At 44.1% G+C, this 20269-nt stretch overlaps 1 protein-coding gene across 1 annotated transcript in view; it reads left to right on the top strand.

Annotated features, from left to right (window-relative positions):
- Nucleotides 1-12166: 12166 nt before the first annotated feature.
- conv (convoluted) overlaps nucleotides 12167-20269 on the top strand; it is a 34366-nt gene continuing 26263 nt past the window's right edge. Inside the window, exons 1-3 of the mRNA XM_070081592.1 lie at nucleotides 12167-12306; nucleotides 15779-15973; nucleotides 17369-19083. Of these exons, the coding sequence (XP_069937693.1) occupies nucleotides 15806-15973; nucleotides 17369-19083 (1883 nt within the window). The 5' untranslated portion in view covers nucleotides 12167-12306; nucleotides 15779-15805. The remainder of the gene's footprint in view (nucleotides 12307-15778; nucleotides 15974-17368; nucleotides 19084-20269) is intronic.

The following is a 20269-nucleotide window of genomic DNA, read 5'->3' as shown; positions in this document are numbered from 1 at the left end:
AAACCTGTCAGACACTGCAACTTCTTGGGATCTTAATACTTGGGAATTCTTCGCTTGCCTAATTCTTGGGCACGACCTACTTCAACATTGAACAAATGTTACACGACCTATGACTGCTTCACCTCTCCTGCCAACGGTTTATAAGCTCCTTCTCAGCACGTATGCCGTATTCTATTCAAGATTGATGGACTGACCACATCGACTCAAGGTTGAGGGACTGATTATCTCATTCTCCTCCTGTTCTTCAAGATTCTCCTTTGTATGGACTGATGAAGCCACTGTGTGGCGAAACGTTTCCTCAATAAAGATACCCAAGAGTTACACATGTGTCTAATTTATCAACATTTCGGTTCTCTGAACCATTCATCTACAATATATCCATACTCATTATTTATCATTTCTAAACCCATACCTCTAACTAATCCTAGTTTAAAGTCCTAACAACCCCCTCAACTGAGTTAGCAAGAAAACCCACACCTGTCCTGGATAAGTGAACCCCATCCCTGGCATACATGTCATTTCGGCCATAGAAGTTGTTCCAGTTGTCAATGAATGGTACTGCATTATCCTTACAGTGTTTATCCAGCCAACAATTAATACCAATTGCTCTGGACAACCATTCATTACCAACGCCTTTTCTTGGCAAAATGCCACATGTAACAGAGCGCCCCCCCCTTCTTCCTAATGATGTCTATAGCTGTCCTGAACTTTCTAACTAAATCCTCACTTCTACGCTTGCCTACATCATTGCCTCCAGCACTGGGGCAAATAATAGGATTGATCCCATTACTGTTGATGATGTTGTCAAGCCGGCTAACAATGTCCTCCATCCCAGCCCCAAGAAAGCAAACCCTCTGTCTCCTACTCCTGTCCTTCAAGCAGAATGCCCTATCCATGTATCTAACCTGGCTATCCCCAACAACAACAATATTCTTACCTTCCTTGTCGTTCGTCGTGACGATCCCAGTAGTCGACTCACATTCGTCGGGTAGCACCGAGAATGCGTTGGAGGTTTCCACAAGAGTTTCTACAGCAGTCTCTTTCTTCTTCATCGTTTCTGGCTTTCCATTCATCTTCTTGATCGTCAACTTCGTCCCCTGCTGTCCAGCCACTGGCCACGATCCATTCTTGACCTGAGGACTCGGAACAGGAGGGCTACAACGAATCCTCATGTTCTCCTCGATCAATCGCCGTATCTCCATCTTCGCTACCCTCAATTCTTCCTTAAGCTGCTGGTAAAGTTGCTCGATGGAGGGCATCTTGGTTCAGTCCACGGGAGTACACAAGACACTTCTTCACAGAGTTAAGTACATGTCCTCAGAATCAAGATTCCATGATGTTGCAGTGTCTGACAAGTTTTGCAAGAATGGTATATAATACTGACAAGATGAAATTAAGACACATGTGCAACATCTGGGTATCTTTATTGTAGACGTTTCGCCATGAGAAGATAAGATAGGAGGAACACTGCAGGAGGCCTATTGGCCCATACTAGGCAGGTCCTTCACAATTCATCCCACTAACAAAACATCTGCCCAACCCAATTTTCAATGCTACCCAAGAAATAAGCTCTGACGTGCAAGTCCCACTCAAATCCAACCCCTCTCACTCATGTATTTATCCAACCTAAATTTGAAACTACCCAAAGTCCTAGCCTCAACAACCCAACTAGGTAGACTGTACCACTCATCAACTGCCCTATTTCCAAACCAATACTTTCCTATGTCCTTTCTAAATCTAAACTTATCTAATTTAAATCCATTACTGCGGGTTCTCTCTTGGAGAGATATCCTCAAGACCTTATTAATATTCTCTTTATTAATACCTATTTTCCACTTATACACTTTGATCATGTCTCCCCTCATTCTTCGTCTAACAAGTGAATGTAACTTAAGAGTCTTCAATCTTTCTTCATAAGGAAGATTTCTAATGCTATGTATTAATTTAGTCATCCTACGCTGAATGTTTTCTAACGAATATATGTCCATTCTGTAATATGGAGACCAGAACTGAGCTGCATAATCTAATGATAATCTAATGATGTATAAAGCTGCAGTATGACCTCTGAACTTCTGTTGCTTACACTTCTTGATATAAATCCCAGTAATCTATTTGCCTTATTACATATGCTTAGGCATTGCTGTCTTGGTTTAAGGTTTCTGCTTGAAAATAAATGATATAAAATACCGACACAATGGAAATATAAACTCATATGCAGTATAATGTGATCCTTTATTGACTACGTTTCGCCCACATAGTGGGCTTTTTCAAGTCACAAACAGATCTGCCTGTGGTGGAAGGGACGCGAGTATTTATAGTCAGGTTCAGAATGCTGAGGTCAGGTGGAGAATGCTGCATCTGATGATGTACCGAGTGGGGTTGGTAGGTAAGACACATAGGTAACAGTTATGCAACTTTATTCCGAAACGTTTCGCCTACACAGTAGGCTTCTTCAGTCGAATACAGAAAGTAGGCAGGAACAGTAGAGATGTGAAGACGATGTAATCAGTCCATCACCCTTGAAGTCGTAGAATTTGAGGTTGTCAGTCCCTCAGCCTGGAGAAGTTCAGTTCCATAGTCAGGAACTATCTGAAGATCAAGCGACAGTGCGGAGACTTAAATACTGTCGGAAGGAGAGGTGCAGAGTAGTAGTAGTAATGAGAATGTAGCCACTGAGAGGTCAGGACCCTCTCAGATCCAACAGTTCTCACTTGAGAGGGTTGTGCAAGGTGTTTTCTGTACCAAGAGGCCATGTGTTGCATGGAGTTCACGGAGTTCACTACCTTATCACAAGATAGGCACATGGCTTCTGCCGAAAAGAAGAGGCCACGATGCTCCATGAACACGACGGAGGACTCAGATTTGGAAATGTAGGGCGAAATTCTAGCAAAGAAGTTGTGAGAGGAAGAGGAAGATCGTGCTCACATTGTAGCAGATCTGACAGTCCCAACCATGGAGCCAGCGACAATAGAAACAGGGGAGGAAATAAACACCCCACCCCCCAAAAACCAAGAGGGATGGAACACTGTGGACAACAAGAAGAAGCGCTGTCCGTCCAAGGAGCAGGCAAATCAGCTGAATCGATCTGGCAAATTCAAGGTGAAGTCTTACGGGGACCACAGAACCCACTATGTCGTTGTTTCATACCTGGAATCACGACACAACCTGAAGTTCAAGATATGGTTCAGCTTGAGGGGAGAGCCAATATTGACTCCTCTCAACAAGGAAATGCATACCACCTTGAAGAGAGTCATGGAGACAGATCGCTCATTCACCCTGGAGAAACTGAACTCTCGGCAGAAAACCACCAAGGGTGTAGTGATGCGATACACGCTGATGATGCCCATCGAGGCAGTAGCAGCTCACCCCAGTGTGGTGTCAGCTCAACGTCTCAAGGCAAAGACGGCAGGCAACGCACCAACCCGACAGGTCCTCATTCACCATGTAGGACCACTGCCATCCCAGCTGGACCTCGGTTCTTGGGGCAGGTACGATGTCAGGACCTTCACCGCAGAACCAGTTCGCTGTTTCAAGTGTCAGCGTTATGGACACCTGGGTGCACTCTGTCCGAACAGAGTAATCAGCGGTGTCTGCAGCCAGCACCACCCTACCGAGGAATGCATCACCAAGCTGAAAAATGCATTGCCACCCACTCCACAATACCCGAACTGCAGGCAGAAACACCATGCCTGGAATCCTCGATGCCCCGAGAGGTTCGCCAGAATTCAAGAAGTCTGGAAGATGCTAAAAACTCGGCAACAGGCTACGACAGATCATCACTCTCAGCAAACGATGGGTGCAGAGAACCCTGATATACCGCAGATCTCTCAGCAGCTAACCCAAGTCAATGCCTAGGAATTCCTAACCCTCGAAGCCTCAACCAGGCATCAAGGTCAAGAACCTCCTGCACCCCTACCTCAACGAAGAAACCGAAACAAGAGGAACAGGAGGCGTCAACAGGGTGCATCTGGTCAATGCGATCAGCAGGCGGCACTAAACGAGCCCCCACCGGCCATAGCACGACAAAGCAGGCACTCCTTACCCGGCACAGGCGCTTTGCAGACTCAACTTGCACCTCACCAGCAGATCCTGGCTACCCAACCTGGTATACAGCAACAGACCACTGTGCATACAATAAAGAAATCCAACCCTCAGCAGTCCCTACAGACCACAACAGCCCATATAATATCCACTGTTTCGAACCCATCCCCAAAGCAGGCTCTCACCAGGGAGGATCTCGTAGCACTCATCAAGGTGTTCTCGGATCTTATGTGCAACACAATCAACTCTACGGAACAATAGAGTGCATTCCGGCAGATGGTCAATACGCTCCTGAGAGTGTGCATTCTGACCAAAGAGGAGACAGTGGATGCCATGAATTTGCAGGTTCTCATAGCGGGCAGGACTCAGTCTCCAGCTCAGGAAACAACAGCACTGGAATAACTTCGGTACCAAATCACACCCTCAAGGTCCTACAATGGAACATTCAGGGCCTGAGGGGCAAACAGCACCTCTTGCTGGAAGCATTAATTCGGGATCGGGTGGACATCGTCTTGCTACAAGAACCTCTGACTGTCCCGACTACGTGCCCAAGACTACCCGGTTTTGCTGGGTTTTTTCGGCACACGGACCCGGGCGTTCACTGCAGAGGCACAGCTGTATTTGTATCCAATACAATACCTCACGAGGTTATAGCCAACCCTGTGGACATACCTGGGGCACCCATTACCATCTATAACATCCACAAGAACCCAAGACACACCCTCGACATTGCAGAGCTCCTCGCACTAGCACGCACTGAGTGTATTATTGTTGGTGGAGACTTCAACGCACATCACCCAATGCTGCACTCTCACTCAGCAACCAATGCTGCTGGCAGACACATAGCAATGCTCCTACACGATATTCCAGAGATAAAGTTGCTAAACAATGGAGACCCCACACACCTGTTGGGTGGCTGCCTCGACCTTACCTTCGGGTCAAGACAACTCGCAGCAGGAGCAACATGGGAAACTCATCCTCACCTTGTCAGTGACCACTTTGCAGTGATCACCACCTTCAACATCAACAGGCCTCCCACAGTTGTGCTGCCTCCTAGATGGGACGTAAAGAGGACCAACTGGAAGGTGTTCCAGGATTATCTTCATGACTGGTGGTCCACATGCTCTCTATCTGAAGACTGTGATACGGCTGAACAGGAGCTAATCACTGTTCTCACCCATTCAGCAGAGTGTGCAATTCCAAAGAAGTCCGCAGGATGCACTCACAAAAGAGACTGGTGGTTCTACAACGACGAGGTGCGGGAGCAGAACCACTGCATCAACTCTTTTAGGAAGCTATACAGGCGTAACCCTACGGCAGAGAGCAGGAATACTCTGAGAGCCATTGTGCAGCATGCCCGCAGAGTCTCTCTCAGAGTAAAAACTGAGAAATGGCTGGAGTGGTGCTCAACATTCGGGCATCACACCACTTTATCTGAGATATGGGGCAAGCTCAACATAGCAATTGGTAAGAGCAAGCCGAGGCCACCAGCACACCCGAACCCATCCCAGGAAGCTGAGAAACTAGTGGAGCTTTTCACTTCCAGGGAAGCCTCCACTCAGCTCACACAGGACATCCGGAATATACAGACAGATCTTCCGCCACAGCGCCAGCTAACGATACAAGCTGCATGTGAGTCTGAAGATGTGACTGATGAAGACCTCACGGACTTGGAACTCCGACGTGCCATTAAGAACACAGGTGACACTGCCCCGGGCATCGATGGTGTTGCATACTCCATGATTGCACGGGCTGGGCAAAGTGGATGGGAGGCCATACTAGACGTCATTAACAAGTCGTGGAGTGCCAGGACACTCCCAGCAACTTGGAAGAAAGCTACCATCGTACCAATTCCAAAGCCCAAGGACCCAGGCAGTATGAGACCCATATCGCTGACCAGTTGCTTAGCCAAGACTGCTGAGAGGATGGTGTTAAACCTCCTCCTATGGAAACTTGGACCCTCTCATCATCACATATTTGGCTTCACCAAAGGAGTGGGTACAGCAGAGTGCATAACCACTCTACTAAGCCAGATTGCTGATAGTAACAAAAAACCTAGTATTGTCGTCTACCTCGACCTTGAAAAGGCATTTGAGCTAGCCAGCCCCACAGCAATTCTGGCAATACTAGCTCGGAAGGGAATCAAAGGACGCTTCCTGGCCTGGATAGAGTCCTACCTTAGGGGCAGGCAGGCCTGTGTCAGCTTTCAGGGACACTACTCTTCCTTTAAATCCCTGGAAAACTGTATGCCACAAGGAGGTGTGCTCAGTCCTACCCTGTTTAACATCTTTATGCAGGAACTTTCATAGTGGTACACAGCTCCTCAGCTATGCTGATGATCTTGCACTCGTAGTGAATGGGAAAGGCAATTTAGAACGACAGGCTCAGAGAGCTTTGGACCTAATTATGCAGTCTTGCAAGGAACTAGGCCTCAAGATCTCGGCCGAGAAATCTCTTGCAATGATGTTCCAGGGACCAGATCCTGTGAAAAGAATCCATATTCAGGATATAGAACTTGAGTGGACAGGTTCCTACCTGTACTTGGGAATCTACATTGATAAAAAGCTGACCTTTCAGAAACAGGCCGAGTATGTCAGGTCACGTGCTCTACTCAGACTCAACGCCATGAGAGCCATGACGAGGCACCGTGCAGGGGCAAGCGAAGATGTACTTTAATTGTACTATATACAAGCTACACGCTCGCTCATTGACTATTGTTGGTTTAGAAAGACACGTAAGCAAACACTATAACATATTTATTAGAAAACGTTGCGGTGCTGGGACCTTGATCACTTCTAACATGTTAGAAGTGATCAAGGTCCCAGGACCGAAACGTTTGCTAATAAATATGTTATAGTGTTTGCTTACGTGTCTTTCTAAACCAACTTGTCGGTATTTATTACCAAGGTTTATACCATTGACTATTGTGCACCGGCGTTAGCTCATCTCTTCCCGCAGAGCAGGCATAGGTTGGAGGTCATACAAAATCAGGCGATAAGAACTATGCTTGGGGCCCCCCATCTGGACCAACACATTATGTCTCAGATCTGTGTCCCGGCTTCCTTCCTTGGCTGACAGAGTAAGATACATAAATGCCTGCAAAGTGGCCACGATTCTGCACCTGCAGCAAGGTACCCCACTAAGGAGACGGATATTGATAACCATGGCACAAGATCCCACACTCTTCACGGACTACTCCTGGATTCATTCGTTTTGTGCTGCTGGACGGAAGCTGCTGCCTATACAACTACTCCTTGAAGTTGTGACCTTCCTGTTGCTGGGTACCATCCACCACCTCCCTGGCGCCCAGATCCAGTCGATGTTTTCATCATGCAGCTACCCATCTCTAAGCGTCTCTGCAGTCAAGACACCCTCAGCAATCATGCTGAGACAAGCTTGGCACTGGCAGAGGGAGGCACATGTGCAGTGCATTTCACAGATGGTTCTGTCGACCCTGACATTAAGAGAGCAGCAGCTGGACTGTACCACAATGGTCACACACAAGGCTGGCGACTCCCTGACCACTGCACGATCCTTCAAGCTGAGCTGGTGGCGATTCAGCAGGCATTGTCACATGCCCTACGACATCGACTCCGACCTGTCATACATGTTGACTCCACCTCTGCAATCAATGCCCTCTCCCATCTTCAACCACAGGACAATGTTCACCTCATCACATCGATCCTGAGCATAATGACAGCCTTAGAAGTTCAGGGTTACAGATCGACATTGTACTGGATCCCCAGCCATGCTGGCATCCGGGGAAATGAGGCGGCAGATGATGCAGCCAAGGCAGCAACAGACTATCCACATGTTGGGATTACTGTCCCAATCAGCCTACGACACACCAAACTGGTGGATGCCAGAGCCATGAAACTTATGGGGGAGGTCTTAGGTGATACCCCATTTCAACAGTGGTACCGAGCAGCGAGTCAGGAAGAACACCCTCCATATGATAGAAGCTGGTCCAGAGCGCAGTGTACCGCCATCCATCGGCATCGTTTGGGCTTTCCCACAGCCAAGATGATGGTAGACAAGGCTGAGGAGGAGATGTGCCAGTACTGTCAGCACGTTGTCCAGCGGCCCCTAACACACTATCTTCTGGAGTGCGAAGTTACTGAGACACTCCGCAGGCAACTAGGAGTGATATTCCCTCCCGAAGAGGACCCAGAGATGACTGTGCCAGGCCACACTAATGTACCATGGAGTCAACGAACCAGACAATCTGTTACCTGTGATAACGACATATCCTCCTTCTCGCTAGTGTCTACAGTTAGGAGTACATATGGTGTTGTCGCTTATGAGATGCACCAGTTGAACTGACCAGAAGAGTGCTTGAGCAGCATACATCGCATCATTGTAGAAACCTTTCTCCCTCGGGAGCCAGGGACGGGTCATCACAAGATTGAGACCCGTGCCAGGACTACGGTCTTGGCGAACATTGTACATACATACATACTCCCCAGGCAGATCTGTTTGTGACTTGAAAAAGCCCACTGTGTGGGCGAAACGTAGTCAATAAAGGATCACACTATACTGCATATGTGTTTATATTTAAAAGGTTTCTGCTTACCATAGCTCCCAAGTCATTTTCGCAATCTGTATGGCTAAGTTCTACATCATTTAACTTATAAGTGCTAGGGTTATGGACACTCCCGAGCTTCAGAACCTTGCATTTATCTACATTGAACTGCATCTGCCACTTTTCTGACCAAGAATAGAGTTTGTCTAAATCCTCCTGAAGTTCCCTAACATCTACGTTTGAATCAATTATCCTACCTATCTTTGTGTCATCGGCGAATTTGCTCATATCACTAGTAATTCCTTCATCAAGATCATTGATATATATTATAAACAACAACGGGCCCAAGACTGATCCCTGTGGAACGCCACTTGTTACTGCTCCCCACTCGGATTTAACCCCATTTATGGACACTCTCTGCTTCCTATCTGTGAGCCATGATTCGATCCATGAGAGCACCCTTTCCCCAATGCCATGAGCTGCCACTTTCTTTAACAGTCTTTGGTGCAGAACTCTTTCAAAAGCCTTACTAAAATCTAAGTAAACAATATCAAATTCTTTATCGTGGTCAAGAGCCTCAAAAGCTTTACTGAAAAAGTTAATAAATTAGTTAGACAAGACCGGCCTCTTGTGAATCCATGCTGAGTATCATTAATCAAGCTATGCTTATCGAGATGGCTTCTTATTATCTGTGCTATAATTAACTCTAGTAATTTGCCTACAATTGAGGTCAGGCTTATTGGGCAGTAATTTGACGGTAACGACTTGTCCCCTGTTTTAAAAATAGGAATTACATTAGCCATCTTCCACATATCAGACACTACACCTGTTTGAAGAGATAAATTAAAAATATTAGTTAATGGTTCACAGAGTTCCATTTTGCATTCGTTAAGAACCCTTGAAAAAACCTCATCAGGACCCGGTGACTTATTTTGCTTCAGTCGGTCTATCTGCTTCACAACCATTTCACTAGTGACTGTCATGTTACATAATTTATCTTCTTCTGGCCCACTATAAAAATTAATTACCGGAATATTATTAGTGTCTTCCTGTGTAAAAACCGAGAGAAAATAATTATTTAAAATCGAGCACATTTCATTCTCTTTGTCAGTAAGATGCCCATAGTTATTTTTAAGGGGACCTATCTTATCTCTAACTTTTGTTCTATAGACCTGGAAAAAACTTTTTGGGTTAGTTTTAGAATCCCTAGCAACTTTAATTTCATAGTTCCTTTTAGCTTTTCTTATCCCCTTTTTAATGTCCCTCTTAATGTCAATATACTGATTCATAAGATGACCCTCACCTCTTTTGATACGCCTATAAATTCTTTTCTTATGCCCTAGTAGATATTTGAGCCTATTATTCATCCATTTTGGGTCATTTCTATTTGATCTAATTTCTTTATACGGGATAAACATTCTTTGAGCAGCATGTATAGTGTTCAGAAAACTGTCATATTGATAGCTCTCTTCGTTACCCCAGTCAACAGATGATAAGTGTTCTCTAAGCCCATTGTAATCTGCTAAGCGAAAATCTGGGACTGTTACTGAGTTATCCCTACTATCATACTTCCATTCAATGCTAAATGTAATTGATTTGTGGTCGCTAGCACCCAGTCCTCTGAAATTTGTAAATTATTAACAAGGGATTCATTGTTTGCCAGAACTAAGTCAAGCAGGTTATTACCCCTTGTAGGTTCAGTCACAAACTGCTTCAAAAAACAATCCTGAACTACTTCTAAGAAGTCGTTTGATTCTAAATTCCCAGTCAAGAAATTCCAATCAATATGACTAAAGTTAAAGTCTCTTAGAATTACTACATTATCGTGCCTTGTGACCCTAACAATTTCCTCCCATAGTAGTCTCCCCTGGTCCCTATCTAAGTTTGGGGGACGGCATATCACTTCTAAAATCAATTTTTCATGCCCCTATGAAAATTCTATCCAAACAGACTCTGTATGTGTTACTTCAGACTTAATACCCATTTTTATGCAACAGTTCAAGCGATCTCGGACATACAATGCCACCCCACCCTCCTTCCCGATACTTCTATCTACTTGGAACAATTTAAAACCCTGGATGTGACATTCCACAGACATGTCCCGACTTTTCGAATTAAACCACGTCTCAGTTATGGCAAATACATCAATGTTACCTGCACGAGCAACTAGTCTCAACTCGTCCATCTTATTCTTAGCACTACGACTATTTGTGTAATATATATTTAAGGACCCTCCTTTCTCTTTACCCTTCCTGCTCCTTTCTGTTATTCCACTAAACCTATTACTGTCTTTGTCAAATAGTGTCACTGGCTTTCCAATATCCACCTCATTTTGCCTATTACTAGTTCTCGTAGTACTCATATTACTACACTGTGACTTCACTGTTTTCCCGCTAAAACCCATACCACTAACTATTCCTAGTTTAAAGACCTGGCAGCTCCCTCCACTGCGTTGGCCAGTGCTCCCACCCCACACCTAGATAAGTGAACCCCATCCCTGGCATACATGTCATTTCTGCCATAGAAGAGGTCCCAGTTGTTACTGCATTTTCCTTACAGTATTTGTCCAGCAAGCAATTGACACCAATTGCCCTGGACAACCATTCATTTCCAACTCCCCTCCTTGGCAAAATGCCACATATGACAGGGTTCCCACCCTTCCTCCTAATTATCTCTATTGCTGATCTATACCTGCTAATCAGGTCTTCACTCCTACGTCTGCCAACATCGTTGCCTCCAGCACTGAGACAGATAATAGGATTGCTCCCATCACCTCTCACTTATTTCGAAACGTTTTGCCTACACAGTAGGCTTCTTCAGTCGAGTACAGGAATTAGGCAGGAGCAGTAGAGATGTGAAGATGATGTAATCAGTCCATCACCCTTGAAGTAGTAGATTTGAGGTTGTCAGTCCCTCATCCTGGAGAAGTTCTGTTCCAAAGTCTGGAACTTCTCTACTGCTCCTGTCTAACTCCTGTACTCGACTGAAGAAGCCTACTGTGTAGGCGAAACGTTTCGAAATAAAGTTGCCTGTGTCTTATCTACCAAGCTGTCGGTATTGTATTCCATTTGATAATCACTCTGCCAGACGCTGCAACACAATGGCATCTTGGTACAGAAGAGAAAACACCTTGAACAAATTTTTCAACTGAGAACTGCTTGATCTGAGAGGGACGTGACCTCTCAGTGGCTACATTCTCACTACTGCTACTCTGCACCTCTCCTTCCGACAGTATTTAAGTCTCTTCACTATCGCTTTGATCTTCAGTGAGTTCCAGACTTTGGAACAGAACTTCTCCAGGCTGAGGGACGGACAACCTCAAATCTACGACTTCAAGGGTGATGGACTGATTACATCGTCTTCACATCTCTACTGCTCCTGCCTAATTTCTGTAACCGACTGAAAAAGCCTACTGTGTAGGCGAAATGTTTCGAAATTAAGTTGCCTAAATGTTGCCTATGTGTCTTATCTACCAGCAGTAGTAGTAGTAGTAGTAGAAATAACAGTTGATAGCAGCAGTAGTTTGTTTCACGTATCAGACACACCTGTGCTATGTACCATAAATGCCATGACACCTTTAACCATGGTGGGTGTTCCAGGGTCTACCCAAGCTGAAGAAGGTCGACCTCAGCCACAACCAGCTCTCCAACATCCCCAACGGTGCCTTTAATACCAAGCGAGAGGTCAAGGCCCTTGACCTCTCCCACAACAAGTTCAATAAACTTGAACCAGCTTACTTCCAGGTCAGTGCCAGTTGTTGGTAGTACTGGAGGGGTAGTGCCAGTTGTTGGTAGTACTGGAGGGATAGTGCCAATTGCTGGTAGTACTGGAGGGTTAGTGTCAGTTGTTGATAGTATTGGAGGGTCAGTGCCTGTTGTCAGTAGTACTGGAGGGTCAGTGCCAGTTGTTGGTAATATTGGAGGGTCAGTGCCAGTTGTCAGTAGTACTGGAGGGTGAGTGCCAGTTGTTGTTAGTACTGGAGGGGTAGTGCCAGTTGTTGGTAGTACTGGAGGGGTAGTGCCAGCTGTCAGTAGTACTGGAGGGTTAGTGCCAGTTGTCAGCAGTACTGGAGGGTCAGTGCCAATTGTCAGAAGTACTGGAGGGTCAGTGCCAGTTGTCAGTAGTACTGGAGGGTCAGTGCCAGTTGTCAGTAGTAGTGGAGGGTCAGTGCCAGTTGTCAGTAGTACTGGAGGGTCAGTGACAGTTGTCAGTAGTACCGGAGGGTCAGTGCCAGTTGTCAGTAGTACTGAAGGCTAAGTACCAGTTGTCAGTAGTACTACAGGGGTAGTGCCAGTTGTTGGTAGCACTGGAGGGTCAGTGCCAGTTGTCGTTAGTACTGGAGGGTCAGTGCCAGTTGTCAGTAGTACTGGAGGGTGAGTACCAGTTGTCAATAGTACTGGAGGGCCAGTGCCAGTTGTCAGTAGTACTACAGGGTGAGTGCCAGTTGTCAGTAGTACTGGAGGGTCAGTGGCAGTTGCCAGTAGTACTGGAGGGTGAGTGCCAGTTGTCAGTAGTATTGGAGGGTCAGTGCCAGTTGTCAGAAGTACTGGAGGGTCAGTGCCAGTTGTCAGTAGTACTGGAGGGTCAGTGCCAGTTGTCAGTAGTACTGGACGGTCAGTGCCAGTTGTCAGTAGTACTGAAGGGTCAGTGCCAGTTGTCAGTAGTACTGGAGGGTCAGTGCCAGTTGTCAGTAGTACTGGAGGGTCAGTGCCAGTTGTCAGTAGTACTGGAGGGTCATTGCCAGTTGTCAGTAGTACTGGAGGGTGAGTGCCAGTTGTCAGTAGTACTGGAGGGTGAGTGCCAGTTGTCAGTAGTACTGGAGGGTGAGTGCCAGTTGTCAATAGTACTGGAGGGTTAGTGCCAGTTGTCAGTAGTACTGGAGTGTCAGTGTCAGTTGTCAGTAGTACTGGAGGGTCAGTGCCAGTTGTCAGTAGTACTGGAGGGTTAGTGCCAATTGTCAATAGTACTGGAGGGCCAGTGCCAGTTGTCAGTAGTACTGGAGGGTCAGTGCCAGTTGTCAGTAGTACTGGAGGGTCAGTTCCAGTTGTCAGTAGTACTGGAGGGTCAGTGCCAGTTGTCAGTAGTACTGGAGGGTCAGTGCCATTTGTCAGTAGTACTGGAGGGTCAGTGCCAGTTGTCATTAGTACTGGAGGGTGAGTGACCGTTGTCAGTAGTACTGGGGGGTCAGTGCCAGTTGTCAGTAGTACTGAATAGCCAGTACCAGTTGTCAGTAGTACTGGAGGGGTAGTGCCAGTTGTTGGTGGTACTGGAGGGTTAGTGCCAGTTGTCATTAGTACTGGAGGGTCAGTGCTAGTTGTCAGAAGTACTGGAGGGGCAGTGCCAGTTGTCAGTAGTACTGGAGGGTGAGTGCCAGCTGTCAATAGTACTGGAGGGTCAGTGCCAGTTGTCAATAGTACTGGAGGGTCAATGCCAATTGTCAGTAGCACTGGAGGGTCAGTGCCAGTTGTCAGTAGTTCTAGAGGGTCAGTTCCAGTTGTCAGTAGTACTGGAGGGTCAGTGCCAGTTGTCAGTAGTATTGGAGGGTCAGTGCCAGTTGTCAGTAGTACTTGAGGGTCAGCGCAAGTTGTCAGTAGTACTGGAGGGTCAGTGCCAGTTGTCAGTAGTACTGGAGGGTCAGTGCCAGTTGTCAGTAGTACTGGAGGGTCAGTGCCAGTTGTCAGTAGTACTGGAGGGTCAGTGGCAGTTGTCAGTAGAACTGGAGGGTCAGTGCAAGTTGTCAGTAGTACTGGAGGGTCAGTGCCAGTTGTCAGTAGTACTGGAGGGTCAGTGCCATTTGTCAGTAGTACTGGAGGGTCAGTGCCAGTTGTCAATAGTACTGGAGGGTCAGTGCCAGTTGTCAGTAGTACTGGAGGGTCAGTGCCAGTTGTCAGTAGTACTGGAGGGTCAGTGCCAGTTGTCAGTAGTACTGGAGGGTCAGTGCCAGGTGTCAGGGTCAGTGCCAGGTGTCAGTAGTACTGGAGGGTCAGTGCCAGTTGTCAGTAGTACTGGAGGGTCAGTGCCAGTTGTCAGTAGTACTGGAGGGTCAGTGCCATTTGTCAGTAGTACTGGAGGGTCAGTGCCAGTTGTCAATAGTACTGGAGGGTCAGTGCCAGTTGTCAGTAGTACTGGAGGGTCAGTGCCAGTTGTCATTAGTACTGGAGGGTGAGTGCCAGTTGTCAGTAGTACTGGAGGGTCAGTGCCAGTTGTCAGTAGTACTGGAGGGTCAGTGCCAGTTGTCAGTAGTACTGGAGGGTCAGTGCCAGTTGTCAGTAGTACTGGAGGGTCAGTGCCAGTTGTCAGTAGTACTGGAGTGTCAGTGCCAGTTGTCAGTAGTACTGGAGGGTCAGTGCCAGTTGTCAGTAGTACTGGAGGGTCAGTGCCAGTTGTCAGTAGTACTGGAGGGTCAGTGCCAGTTGTCAGTAGTACTGGAGGGTCAGTGCCAGTTGTCAGTAGTACTGGAGGGTCAGTGCCAGTTGTCAGTAGTACTGGAGGGTCAGTGCCAGTTGTCAGTAGTACTGGAGGGTCAGTGCCAGTTGTCAGTAGTACTGGAGGGTCATGTTTGATATCTTTATGAAGATTAAATGTGATGATCCTTGAAGATAATGAAGGGCTCTTGATCTAGGGAATTAGAGCTATTCTCCCCTTACAAGGATCAAACCTACTTCCTCCCATTCTTCAAGTGCTGTATGACCTCTAGCGGTTTCTGTAGTAATAATAATAATAATAATAATAATAATAATAATAATAATAATAATAATAATAATAATAATAATAATAATAATAATAATATTAATAATAATAATAATAATAATAATAATAATAATAATAATAATAATAATGATAATAATAATTATAATAATAATAATAATTGTATTAATAATTATAGAAATAATTGTAATAACAGTATCTGTAATAATAATAATAATAATAATAATAATAATAATAATAATAATAATAATAATAATGATATAGACGGTGGTCAAATTACAGAGGTACACTTTAGGTCAAGGGTTTACCTCCCAATATTGTGTTATATAAACAGATTCTGTAGTAAAAGTGTATAGTATTATAGTATAGAGTGGTGCATTTACAGAGAGTTTACTATACTACCTGGTTTAGGTATCAAAGTATTCTTGACTGGTGATTAACAGGCGACATCCAGCCTTAATGACCCTGGTGTAGTCGACAGGCTTGAAACCCAGCCATCTTCCACAGGACCTGAGTCAGCTGACCTGGTGCAACATGTCCCACAACCAGATTGACGATTTCGGCAGGAACCCCTTCGCTAGGAACACTGTGCTGGGTTGGCTCAGCCTGTCTCACAACCGGCTTACCAGGGTTGATGCCAGAACCTTCAGGTCTATGAGGTTCCTCCGTCGCCTCTACCTCAATGATAACCTCATCAATAATGTAAGTTTCTCGTATGATTGTGAGATCATATGTAACTTGTATGACTGTAGGATCAAAAGTAACTTTCTTGTATGACTGAAGGATCAAAAGTAACTTTCTTGTATGACTGAAGGATCAAAAGTAACTTTCTTGTATGACTGAAGGATCAAAAGTAACTTTCTTGTATGATTGAAGGATCAAAAGTAACTTTCTTGTATGACTGAAGGATCAAAAGTAACTTTCTTGTATGACTGAAGGATCAAAAGTAACTTTCTTGTATGACTGAAGGATCAAAAGTAACTTTCTTGTATGACTGAAGGATCAAAAGTAACTTTCTTGTATGACTGAAGGATCAAAAGTAACTTTCTTGTATGACTGAAGGATCAAAAATAACTTTCTTGTATGACTGAAGGATCAAAAGTAACTTTCTTGTATGACTGAAGGATCAAAAATAACTTTCTTGTATGACTGAAGGATCAAAGTAACTTTCTTGTATGACTGAAGGATCAAAAGTAACTTTCTTGTATGACTGAAGGATCAAAGTAACTTTCTTGTATGACTGAAGGATCAAAAGTAACTTTCTTGTATGACTGAAGGATCAAAGTAACTTCTTGTATGACTGAAGGATCAAAAGTAACTTTCTCGTATGATTGAAGGATCAAAAGTAACTTCTTGTATGACTGAAGGATCAAAAGTTACTTTCTCGTATGATTGAAGGATCAAAAGTAACTTCTTGTATGACTGAAGGATCAAAAGTTACTTTCTCGTATGATTGAAGGATCAAAAGTAACTTCTTGTATGATTGAAGGATCAAAAGTTACTTTCTCGTATGATTGAAGGATCAAAAGTAACTTCTTGTATGATTGAAGGATCAAAAGTAACTTTCTCGTATGACTGAAGGATCAAAAGTAACTTCTTGTATGACTGAAGGATCAAAAGTAACTTTCTCGTATGACTGAAGGATCAAAAGTAACTTCTTGTATGACTGAAGGATCAAAAGTAACTTTCTCGTATGACTGAAGGATCAAAAGTAACTTCTTGTATGACTGAAGGATCAAAAGTAACTTTCTCGTATGACTGAAGGATCAAAAGTAACTTCTTGTATGACTGAAGGATCAAAAGTAACTTTCTCGTATGACTGAAGGATCAAAAGTAACTTCTTGTATGACTGAAGGATCAAAAGTAACTTTCTCGTATGGCTGAAGGATCAAAAGTAACTTCTTGTATGACTGAAGGATCAGAAGTAACTTTCTCGTATGACTGAAGGATCAAAAGTAATATGCGATACATTTCAGGCAGACTAGTCCTAATGTATACATTCTTAGGCATTTGCAAACTTGGCAATAAAGATGAACCTAGTAGGTGAACTATATCTCATGTGAAAATGTAATTCTAAGTAGCGTCTTCACTACACAGGTGGGTCGCAGTGCCTTCAGTGCCATGCGCCGCATTGGTACCGTCGAACTCTCACGCAACAAACTCAAACAAGTGGATACGAAAATGTTTGACGACTTGGAGTTCTGTGAGAATATCAACTTAGGGGAGAATCAGATAACGAAGATACAGAAAAATGCCTTCGTTGGTCTGTTCTTGGTGGCAATCAACATAAGTCACAACCAGATCACAACGTTTGAAGATGATGCTTTTGTTAATACCAACAACATCACGGTACTTGATCTCTCCTACAATAACATAACAAAGATACCAAAGGAATCATTTTCGGGTACAGCGAGTTACATGACGGAGCTTCGGTTACAATATAACAACATATCTGATCTCTCTCACATATCTTTACAGTTTTCCGGGATTAAAATTCTAAATGTGTCATATAATCGTATTGAAGTAATCCCCAGAAGAACCTTCCCAGAGTTGTATGAATTACATACCATTGATGCCAGCCATAACCAGATTTCATCTATTGCCAGGAGTGTTTTTGGCGGCCTCTTCTCCATTAGACGCATGAATTTTAGCTATAACAAGTTGGACAAACTCTTCGGCAGCATCTTTGGTTCCCTCCCGACACTCCTCAGTTTAGATATGTCGTATAACCGCATCTCTTCCATTTCCCGCGGTATGTTCGCTAGCTTGGTGTCCTTGCGGGAACTGTGGCTTAATAACAACGTTATCAGCAGCGTGTTCCTCATCCCACAGTCCCTCAACTACCTGTACCTTCAACACAACAACATCTCCAGCATCCGGCCCAGCATCACCTGGCCCACGATGAACGCTCTTCTCTACCTCGACCTAGACCACAACAACCTGGGAGATTCTATGGGAGGAGGGACTTTCCAAAACCTCAATTCGCTTCGTACTCTCAGTTTAAACAATAATTCCATAACAGAACCTCCGTGGCAAGCCTTTGGCGAGCTGCAGACTTTGCAGTATCTTAATCTTGATTATAACAAGATCACTAACCTCACCAGAGGGGCGTTTGGTCGTCTCCCGGTTGTATTCAGACTTAATCTGGCTTATAACGGAATGACTAACATAAGCAAACAGTCATTTGATGGACTGTTACAACTGCTCACTCTAAATCTCTCTCACAATGCCCTTCATCACATCCCAAACGAGGCATTTAGAGGCTGTGTCTCAATGCAAACTATAGATCTATCTTACAATTATCTTAAAAAAATCGACAATGAAACAAATGGACTATTTGATGATTTACTGTCAATTAGATATATTGATATTTCCCACAATCTCTTCGGCACCGTATCCAAGAAACTCTTCCCATACCACAAGTGGATTCCTTACAACTTGCAGAGAGTGGACATGAGTTACAACTTGATGCCGGTCCTTCATAAGAATCTACTAATAGGCTTGCAGAAAGTCAAATTCCTTAACATTTCCCATAATCTCCTCAACGAAATACGACCCAGCGTCATCGGCAACCTGACTAAACTAGAGGTTCTTGACCTGTCCTCCAACCAGCTGGAAGCCTTGGGTAATACTGTGTTTGGGCGAGGTAAGTCGCTACGGGAGGTTTACCTCCAGAATAACAGCCTCATCTCCGTGCCAGCCCCAGTCCTGATGTCCAACGAAAACCTCACCTTCCTTGACCTCTCTAACAACTACCTCAACCACTACTATGAGGATTTTGTCCCAAGAGTCATCAATGGAACCACAATAAGGTAAATGTTTGCATAAGTAACCCAGACATTGGGGAGAAAAGAAACTGGACTGTGTCTTTCTGTACTGGAATATTATCAAAGAAATGCAGAAAGTCTGACTTTTGGAACTATAAACACATACGCAGTATGTGATCCTGTTTGTGACTTGATAAAGCCCACTGTGTGGGCGAAACGTTGTCGATAAAGGATCACATTATACTGCATATGTGGTTCTATTTCCACTGTATCGGTATTTTATACCATTTATTTCCAAGCCTGGCTTTTATATTTTTCCTCATTCACTACTTGATAATGATTTTGAATGGACCGAAACGTTGCCCAGTTTAGATGAACAGTTTGTGGGCTTATTGTAAATTGTGTTGCTGTAATGTTCTGATTGTTGTACATCTGAAGTGTTGCTGTAATGTTCTGATTGTTGTACATCTTAAGTGTTGTAATGTTCTGATTGTTGTACATCTTAAGTGTTGTAATGTTCTGATTGTTGTACATCTTAAGTGTTGTTGTAATGTTCTGATTGTTGTACATCTGAAGTGTTGCTGTAATGTTCTGATTGTTGTACATCTTAAGTGTTGTAATGTTCTGATTGTTGTACATCTTAAGTGTTGCTGTAATGTTCTGATTGTTGTACATCTTAAGTGTTGTAATGTTCTGATTGTTGTACATCTTAAGTGTTGTAATGTTCTGATTGTTGTACATCTTAAGTGTTGTAAAGTTCTGATTGTTGTACATCATAAGTGTTGCTGTAATGTTCTGATTGTTGTACATCTTAAGTGTTGCTGTAATGTTCTGATTGTTGTACATCTTAAGTGTTGTTGTAATGTTCTGATTGTTGTACATCTTAAGTGTTGTTGTAATGTTCTGATTGTTGTATATCTTAAGTGTTGTAATGTTCTGATTGTTGTACATCTTAAGTGTTGCTGTAATGTTCTGATTGTTGTACATCTTAAGTGTTGTTGTAATGTTCTGATTGTTGTACATCTTAAGTGTTGTTGTAATGTTCTGATTGTTATACATCTTAAGTGTTGTAATGTTCTGATTGTTATACATCTTAAGTGTTGTTGTAATGTTCTGATTGTTATACATCTTAAGTGTTGTTGTAATGTTCTGATTGTTATACATCTTAAGTGTTGTAATGTTCTGATTGTTATACATCTTAAGTGTTGCTGTAATGTTCTGATTGTTGTAC

Source organism: Cherax quadricarinatus, unplaced genomic scaffold (assembly GCF_038502225.1).
Source record: "Cherax quadricarinatus isolate ZL_2023a unplaced genomic scaffold, ASM3850222v1 Contig3274, whole genome shotgun sequence".
Classification (NCBI taxonomy): domain Eukaryota; kingdom Metazoa; phylum Arthropoda; class Malacostraca; order Decapoda; family Parastacidae; genus Cherax; species Cherax quadricarinatus.
Note: the sequence above shows the minus strand (reverse complement) of the source record. Positions and strands in the feature narration are given on the sequence as shown.